The sequence below is a fragment of the Hetaerina americana genome, unplaced genomic scaffold (genome assembly GCF_022747635.1).
Source record: "Hetaerina americana unplaced genomic scaffold, ioHetAmer1.1.p SCAF_46, whole genome shotgun sequence".
NCBI classification, from domain to species: Eukaryota; Metazoa; Arthropoda; class Insecta; order Odonata; family Calopterygidae; genus Hetaerina; species Hetaerina americana.
Window position 1 is genome coordinate 74922 of NW_027287052.1, and position 9721 is coordinate 84642.

The window sequence follows — 9721 nt, forward strand, 5'->3', positions numbered from 1 at the left end:
TAGTTAAATGACAATTTTGCTATTGTCATATTTTTTCTTAGAGCTGAGATAAGTGTTAAGCAATTGAGGCTATAATTTTTTTATTGTGTTGAAATGAAAAAGATTGCGTACGTGATTTGAATGATGTCTGAATGTTTTAATTCTTGAACTATCATAGTTAGAAGGAGAAATATAAGTGCAATGAAAACTATTGCCAATAGGTTACGTGTGTTGATCAGAGATTCAGATGCATAATTATGTTAGAGATGTTTGTTTTGATTTTGTGACATTTGAGGGATTTTAAAAGAATGGTGAATTGTTCCATATCTAATGTATGCTTCAATTGGTTCACTTTATTAATTTGTGTAAAGAATGTACACAAACCTGTTGATCTGTCTTCTTCACAGCCAATATTTTTTTTTTTTAATAGTTTGATTTCATATTTATTAAGAGTAGTTTGTGACACTTCAGATGAATCCCTCTTATCAATGAAGCTAGGCTGATGAAGTTAAAAATGGAAATATTGTCAATAGTTCCAAAATAAAATTTGAGTCTAGTGTACATATTTGATTGATCCCTGAAAATACATCATTTTGCTTGACTGATCAGGTAGTAACGGTTGTATTTTGGAATTTGTAACATATCTTTGAGTTATTTAGGCAGGAATGAAGAAATATATGCATGTATGGTACTTAAATCCAAGGAAATGGGAAAACTGGGAAGTGCAAGTGTTAGAACATTTGGTAGTGCCTATTTGATTTGGGACTAGCAATGTTGAGATTGCAGAATAAAAGTTAATTATTTTTATATGTAATCAGATTTTTAACACTCGGGTCACTTATATTTGGTGAACCTTAGTTCTAATTCTGAAAATGTGCACCGTAATCTTTGAGCAAAATATGTTCTAAATTTTGGATACCTAACATATACCGTGAGAAGGGGTGGTAAAATATGGCAAGTGATTTCGGTGAAGTCATTAGTGGTCATGTCTATATTGCCAGTTGTGGGTATTCGATCGTTGGGTAAAAATCATTTTGTAGTCCGGTCATGCCTTCTCAACGTGAGTGGCCGAATGTGTCGGGATGAGTTACCCGCTTAGATGATCCGAATTAATGTGTGTGGATAACTCGAGGTATATTTCACTACTTTTCCGAAAAAAAAAGGATTGGCATGTGAAATGCAGAGGTCACGCGTTTAGGATTCAATGCCTTATGTAACCACACGGGCTGCGTAGTTACTTGAATCCCCGACTGTCGACATTGACCGTATCTAAATTGACGATTTCCAGCTACGTTGTGAGTAACCCTTCACGTATGGTTATATTCTCCGCCCATAACATTTTCAATTTGAATAGTTAACTTAGTAAGACCTCAAAATGTGAACCACATACAAGTGTCATTTTAATAAACAACCTCATGATGTTTATCGGTGTATTTTTTATCTATTATTGGGTGCCAGCTCACAATTCAAGTGATAATTCATATTTTAAAGCATTCCGCAGTGTTTGTTTAGCTGCTATGAAAACAAGCGAGAGATTCATAATAGGTGGCTGCAGTAGTAAACTGTATGTATGACAATTGAATGTCGATAAACGTCTTTGACACTTCTAAGATGTTTCGTTTAAATTGAAGTTTATTTAAATTTGTGATGTGATATTTTTCGGAAACGTATATTACATAATGGCATATCAACCTGATAATTGGGACGTAAGTAGTAACCAAATATCCTTAGTAGCTCTGTAGGTTGTGATCTCACTGACAATAACAACACATCAATGAACACCATACTTGATGCTATGCGCTTAGGTGATGGAAGTTTCGTGGTGAATTTGCCTTTAAGCTTACTGGTTTATTTTCACAGATCAAACTTTCCCCGAAAGAAAACTATGCCAAATTACAAATCAACTGTGAAACTTCTGCAAAGCCACCGTTATTGATCCCGAAGTCTGAAATTGAAGACGCTAGTTTGGTGAACAAGATAAATCATGACTCTGATAGTCATAGATTTCTACCTGAGGTGCTGCTTTTTGTTGACCAAGGAAATGCTAGAGTTGGGCTGAATGATAGTCCAATGCATTCCGTCATAAATGATGCCTTTTGCAAAAAGAAAAAGAAGGCTCTCTTAATGAGAGAGAAAAGAATGGATGAAATGTATAGAGCTCAAGAAAGAATCCGTAATACTTTGTACATGCGAGACAGACGAAAAGATGAAGCTTTTCGTATTCAAGAGCGAGCCAGAAATGCCCTGTACATGAGAAGACGGCGGCAAGATGAAGAATACCGAAGGATGGAAAAGGAGAGAAATGCTCTAATAATGCAGAAAAGACGTCAGAACGAGGAGTTTCGGAACAAGGAAAGGGCAAGAAATGCGGAACTGATGAGAGAGAAAAGAAAAGACGAAGAATTTAGAAGAGAGGAGAGACAACGGAATGCGATGTACGGGCGTAACAAGAGGCAGAACGATGTGTCGAAAACCAATACAAATGAAGTGAGGACCATAAAAGGTGAAAATCCGGAGAACCGACAGGAAGTCCCTTTATCGCTTGTAAGACAGGATGCTCCGAATTCAGCACATGTGCAACACGCCTATGGGGAGATATTTAGTGAGTATCACATGGTTTAGCTTTAGTTTCATTCATTCTTGTGAATACGTGCAATTCTCTTGATCAAAAAGGAAAACGTAAGAAGCCAAAATTCCACTTCAGTGAATGATGAGTGCATCATCATTGTGCTTTTTTCACAGTAACTCCCATAAGAGTTGGCCCGCATCTATGAAATATATTACTTTGATTTTCTAAGCCAATGTTACAACAGTGTAATATCCACGTGTACAATGGATGTAAATATTAGATTAGGTCTTGCATTCACTAAAATATTTATGTTTTCAATAATATTCTCTTGACCATCCTTTTAGTGATGCCCGGATGCCCTGGATGTTTCCCTATATATTCTGCATCAGACATAGGGCTGATAGATCCTTTGTGAAGGCAAGCAGTGTCTTAAGATTGGTGATTGTTTTTTTGGGCCGCTTCTATCAGAATTATTTTGAACTCATTCGTTGTAACCGACTTAGAGAGTGATAATTATTTATTATTGTTTGTAAAAGAGCAGTTAGTTATTCACGTTTACAAGATTGTCTAACAACTTGTTATCATTTCTTTTATGTTTGTGTTGGTAGTCATTACTCTTGAGTCAATGATACAAGTGCACAAATAATTACATGTTCCTATTTATTGAATTGTTTAGTTTTTTTTCTTTTGATGGTAATTTTTCATGTAAATTTTATGAAAACTATTTACGAGATTTTTTCATCGTATTTGATTGAGGATCTTTTTGTGTAACTCTGGTAAATGTGCTAAAGTCATATCTATGTGCTTGGAGGAGGAAACAAAAGGAATATAATAGATTTTCAACTCCTTTCTAGAGTGAAATATATTGTTATGATTTTTCTATAGTGTTGTTCTTTAGGATCATGTTGTGACATTTTATCAGCAGCAGGTTCTCCATAAATATTCCTTTATTCCTTGTTTTTAAGAGAAATTAATGAGCAAGACAGAAATTTCAGAGTTTCCATTGTATATGATGTGCTTCCTCAGAAAGCTTTATGTAGGCATATAAATACACACGTACGTTGAGGTGATATCATTTTAGTGTCATTAGACTGTAGTTTGGAAGTCTAAGAGTAACATTTCTCCTTTATCGAAGGCGAATTTAGAATAGGTTTGGCAATTTTATTGGTGTACAGAGAAGGACGCGGACGTCATAGCGTAATAAGCAAGCATGCATGGTCTGGGTGGAGAAGAGGGGGAATTGTTTCAGGTTCTCTACGAGCAGTCCGTGTGGTGCAGGGTCACCCAACTGATTCTTAGAGAGAGTATAATATTTGAAAATATTTTTAGTACAGCCAATTTCCTTTTGCGCATTTTATTATTACATTTGTGGAGTTTCAGGTCTGAGATTTTGATGTGGTGTCTATGATGAAAATTGATCATTTCTCTTGCATCTCGCTCAGGTTTTTGGGAGACCTTAGTTGGCCCAAAATGTTTCTGTTAATGAACAAAACCAAAGAAAAAAAATAAGTCAACAGTTGTCCTTCCTTGGGCAGCTTTTGTACGAATTCTCTGTAATTTGTAATTAACTTGGAGAATGATAATTATTTATTATTTTTTCTGCAGAATAAGCAGAGTTGCATCCAACCAGGAAACTTAACATGTACCCATAATGAATAACTGATCGTAGCACTTTTCCACTTGATAAAATTTTTATTTTACCACCAGGTTTGGATATATTACAGCATCATAGACCTGATGATGATGTAATATATTGAAACCGAGTCGTAAAATAAAAAATTTTATCCCATGGAAAAGTGCTACAATCAGTTATTTATTCATTATGTTCGACTTCCACCACATCATGCCTGAAGCTAATCAATGTATGCCCGTAAGGTCTCCTTGGGGCACATGCCCTTTGGCAGAACTTTAAGCGACGCCTCAGTAGCTTAACTGGCTAAAGCATTCGGCTGGACATTTGAGGAATCTGGGTTCGAATCCCGGTCAATGCAAATGATTTTTATGCTCTAAAATTGTTGCATTGTATTCATTTGGAACATTGAAGTTTGGGCCTTGGAATTTTTTTAGAAACCCAGAAATAATTAAAATAATACATTCTCAGAGGGAGAAACACTGCCGCTAGTCAACTCAAAGGTTGGTTTTTACATTGGTGGAATTGCTGCTCCGGCTCCTTAGGAAGGGTGAAATGGACGTGCTGTCAGTCAGAGTGGGAGTCCGCTAGTTTCCTGTGCTGCCTTCAATCTCCAATAGAGTGCCAGCACTAAGAAATGACAAGGATTTCTTTTTAAAGGCTCTGAAGAGTAGTGATCATCCATGGAAATGAGAGACATATGCCTCGATCTATCGGGAAGGTACTTTCCGAGCTCCTCAGGGCATATTTCAATAAATATGGAAATGAATTTGTCCATTCAAATTATTTTATCAGATTAGTGTGCTCATTAAGTAATTCAGATGAATAAGATTTTAATTGAATTAAACAACAAATTTATCAAATCGATTGATGAGCAATGAAATTATGATGTGGAATGTTATAGAAAGAAAAGGATTAATTTCTAGTAATTTACCACAGTTTTTCTTCCAGAAATGTAGAAAATTACAGGGAATGAATGAGTTATTTCTATTTACAATAACAATTCCACAAAATGTAGCTTGATCCTATTAATTATATGGGATGTGAAATTTCAGGTATCATTGAATTTTTTTTAATCAACATTGGTAGTTGCTGACCACATGAAAGGCAAGTTGGGATTGTGCACCGCTGCCCTAGGGCATATGAAGTTGATGCATTCGAGGGCATGGGGGTTCTTTTCCTTGCACCACCAGAAGTCGCTCACAAAGTTCTGATACCCAGTAATGTCATTAAATGGATAAAATTCTTCTCATTTTGGAGAAAATGATTATTCAATGCCCAGACGTTCACAGCACATGCCTTAATTAGCCTATCTTTGCATTTAATTTTACCTCTTCTATTCAAAGCCCTTGGGGATATGGTAGTCCAGGAATAGAGCATTGAACTACAGACCAGAGGGGCTAGGTTCAATTCCCAGGCATGACTTTGGCCACCATCAGCTCCACCCAAGCTGTGTGATTTTTCAGTTGCCAGAACTTCCTGTGAAACCATAGGTGGCACAAGGAAAGGATCTGGCCCCACTAGCCTCTGGTCCCTGTGGCAACAGGATTGCATCCTAGCCTGCCACTCTAGAGGGCGTGGGTTCGATTCCCACCTAGGTGGGTTTTCCTCCACCTAGGGCTTGGGTTTTTTTAATTTTCTTCGATGTAATGTTTAGGGGTTATGTGGAAGAAGGGATTATAAAGTCTCAATATAGCTCGAATTAAGTCGTTAAATTAATACGCTAATGTATGAATTTCACCAGCTGTATTTGCATTCGGTTTACTACTGAGTGAGCTCCACCTCCACCTATCAAACCGACCTTCGGGTTGACAATTGTATTTTTTTTAATTCAAGGCCCAATTTTTTCTGCTCTATTGACTCCTAAAAACAATTTCCCAAGCTTTCTTTAGATGCACGTAGGATAGTGGGTTAATTGATAACGAAACTCCTCCGTTTCCCCTGGTTGTCAACCATTTTAGCATTTCTTTTATTCATGAAGTAATGGTATATACGGTTTCATGTGTCCTCATTTTTTTAGAGGAAAAGAATTTTTTAAAGAAATGAATGCATAAAAAATTATCCATTTCCTTTTATCCGCTGTCTCATATTTCAGTGCCAAGTCTAGCCTCCCAAATTTCACGTTGTTAAAAAAATCAGTTGGTCCCCTAAATATGTCGTATGAATGTACTTGGAATAGGAAACAGGTTTAACTATATTGAATTGACCGCTGGTGGCTCCTTGTTTACAAAGGTGGGACCGCATGCTCCAGTGTAGTTATCGTAGCTATCTCAAGCACCAGAAAGTGGACATCATTTACAAAACATTTTATGGGGTCTCACCTCCATGTAAAATTGTTTTAATGCATGAAAGCTGCTAAAACTCTTTGTTATGGTCCATCGTATACAATGGAAATGCTGCGTGGGGTGAAAACATTTGGAGGGAGTAAACTTTCTTGCAGAATCTGTGATCAGCTGCACTGTGCTTTCGAAAACTGTGACGGGGAAACATTGGTGAATGAACTTTTTTACATTGCGTAGTAATAATTCTGAACCATGTTAAGAGTACTTGTGTTGAATAGTGAAGAGTTGTGTTGAGAACTAACCATGAAGATCAAAGTATTAATGATTTGACAACTTTTGTCCTCAATTGAGATAAATCATGATTAATTACATTAGCATTGTACGAGTTGGTTTTCACTAATTTTTCATGTAAGGTTTTGTATATTTGTGTGCCTGGCTGCTATTCTTGGATTTTTTAATTGAAATCTGCTCTCACGTTTGAAAATTGTGTAAAAATATGAATGTGTATACAGAAAACCTAAAAGAGAGTTATATTAAAAGTGATAGGATTAAAAGACTTCCCAATTCCAGATCGGTTTTGGGATGTCCTACTTCTTTTACTCTGAGGAGAGTAGGAATATTCCTCAAAAATTTACAATTGTTCTGTGATTGATTGTTTTCTGTAATGTATATATTCTCCTATGCTTGAGTATGTAGCATACTTCTGTGTGATAACTGTTCTCTAAATTTTGTCATATGTTTGTAGCTCCACTAGTCTGGTCACTCTGTGTCAGTATCAATGCTTCATGTGACTCACTACTTTCTGAATACATTTTAAGGGCCTAATAATGGTTAATTTAGTGGTTGGGTGGTCATTATGTCATCCATGCTGTAAGCAATTGCCTGGTGTCATTCCATATTAAGTACAATTAAAGTATCAGATGCCTGAAGGAAGTATTGTATATTCCAAACCTTTTTTATTGAAGCTGTTTAAAGAAGAAATCCTTTTAAAAGAAGATGAGCTTCAACTCGCTGTTAAGTCGTGGAGGTTTTTTTTTAGAAATGGTGTAAGAAGACTGACTGCACTTCAGCAGGTGAAGAGCATGTTCCCCGTATTTTTTATATTTCCCTGTGATTATTCAGGTCTATAAATCAGTGTTATTACTGTATCTGATGACAATATGCTCGTATCTTTAAATGTTTGCTTTGATTGAAATACTCCAGTTAAGTTTTAATTACATTCTCTCCTGCTTATCTGCTCTGCTGCATCTGGCTGCTTATGCCATATTTTATGTGATTTACTGGTTAAATGGAAAAATAAGGGTTTCAGCCATTGAATTTGAAGGATCAGGTGATATTTCAGAAGAATTAAAAGCTTAGGCAGCTGCAGAATGCAGTGCGATTCCTACCCAAAGCAAGTGAGACAGTAGATCATTACTTTTTGTATGTTTTTGTATCTTAGTGATATGAAACTACGTAGCCAAAGCTGAAAACTCAACTTTCAGGGACCTATAATTCAGTAGTCTGACTGAAGATTATTATTACGAGTAGTGTGCTGGCCAAGGTAAGTTTTTAGTGAAACCAGGAACTAACCTCTACACTTCTAAAAATACACCTTTTAATAAAATATCTCCCATTCCCTATTGTAATAAACTATTTTTGGTTATATGTATGTTTATACTTGCTACCTCCCTCCATTTCATCCAACATGCCAATTCGTCTCTTCTCCATACCTCTTACACCCAACATTCTCCCCCCTAACGCAGGGTTCAACATCCCATTCCTCCCCAGCAAAACCCACATCCATTAATTCTCCTTGTAGTAACTTCTCCCAAAAAGCATCTCCCCTCTCCTTCCATGCCTAGCACTTCCTCATTTATTTTTCTTTGCTTATGTTTCATTCCTGCTCTTGTACACCCAACCTCAAAAGCCTCTGACGCATGCATATCCATTTGCCTCGCGTACCAGCTTTCTGAAACACACACAACTACCCTCAAAGTTTACATCGATCATTCCTTTACATAATTACATGAGGTCCTTGTTAATAATTTCTTACTCCTTGTAACATCATATTTACCCAATACCATGCTTCTTTTAATGTCCCTACCATATTTCCCTACTTTACCAGAAAAACTACCTAAATAGATGAACTATTTTATCTGCTAAAGTGTAAGCCCTTCTATTTTAATGTTTAACTTAGCATTCCTATTCCTTAAGAAGCCCAATATTTTTCTTATATATTGATGATTTCGTTGACGTAACACGGAAGTGCTGAATAATAAATTGGACAGCAGCAAACAATATAGAATCACATAAAAAGAACACTCACGCGTTATTTCTTGATCATTTCGACGGGATTCTACTCCGTCTTCATCGGAAGATATAGAATTAATGACTATAGATTACTTCTATATCTTCCAATGAAGACAAAGCAGGATTCCGTCGAAATGATCTAGAAATAATGTGTGAGTGTTCTTTTTATGTGTTTCTATATTGTTTCATGCATCCAATTTATTATATATATATATATACATATATGTATATATATGTATATATATGTATATATATGTATATATATGTATGTATATATACAGGGTGCGTCCGGAAAATAAGTGTACTGAGCTCAGGAAAAAAAATTTATTACACTTTTACATATCTTAAGCTAATATTCCTCAAAATAGGACCCCTGTGAGTTGATACACTTGTTCCAGCGGCGTTCCCATTCCTGGAACGCTCCCGCGAAGGCATCATCGGGAACCTCTCGAAGACTCGTCGTCGACCTCTCCTCTGCCCACCACGAACATCTTGTGCCACCGAAAGATCATGTTTCTGGACATGGCTGACTCCCCGTAAGCCTGGTTAATCATACCGACAGTTTCGGTAGACTATTTCCCAAGCTTTACCGCAAATTTGATGGAATAACGCTGCTCCAAAAACTTCGGCATCGCATTCCGTGACGTGGGTCGAAGCGTGGAGGTTCGCGTTAACAGAGCTCCTCACTACACCACAGCTCAGAGCCGACTGCCTTTTTCACCGTCGCTTGCCAACATACCCCCCTCTAATCGCAGCCCGTCAGAGCGGTGCTGGGCGCGCCTGGAGCGGCGCGCCCAGCCCATGAGTTAGTACACTTATTTTCCGGACGAACCCTGTATGTATATATATATATATATATATATATATATATATATATATATATATATATATATATATATATATATATATATATATATATATATGTATTTATATATATTTTTTTCTGATATAAATATCATAGCTTCAGTT

At 36.6% G+C, this 9721-nt stretch overlaps 1 protein-coding gene across 1 annotated transcript; it reads left to right on the forward strand.

The window, feature by feature from the left end:
- Positions 1-1575: 1575 nt before the first annotated feature.
- On the forward strand, positions 1576-7385 carry LOC139693297 (uncharacterized). The gene is made up of 3 exons (XM_071591411.1): positions 1576-1685; positions 1840-2581; positions 2893-7385. Exons 1-3 carry the CDS (start codon positions 1659-1661, stop codon positions 2961-2963), a joined length of 840 nt encoding a protein of 279 aa, XP_071447512.1. The 5' UTR covers positions 1576-1658; the 3' UTR covers positions 2964-7385.
- The last annotated feature ends 2336 nt before the right edge of the window (positions 7386-9721 follow it).

What these genes read in the sequence shown, in the direction of transcription:
- LOC139693297 (XM_071591411.1), top strand. Translation starts at nt 1,659, where the DNA reads ATGGCATATCAACCTGATAATTGGGAC. An exon ending in ATCAACCTGATAATTGGGAC is followed by an intron (nt 1,686 to 1,839) that starts GTAAGTAGTAAC and finishes TTATTTTCACAG; the next exon opens with ATCAAACTTTCCCCGAAAGA. An exon ending in CGCCTATGGGGAGATATTTA is followed by an intron (nt 2,582 to 2,892) that starts GTGAGTATCACA and finishes CCATCCTTTTAG; the next exon opens with TGATGCCCGGATGCCCTGGA.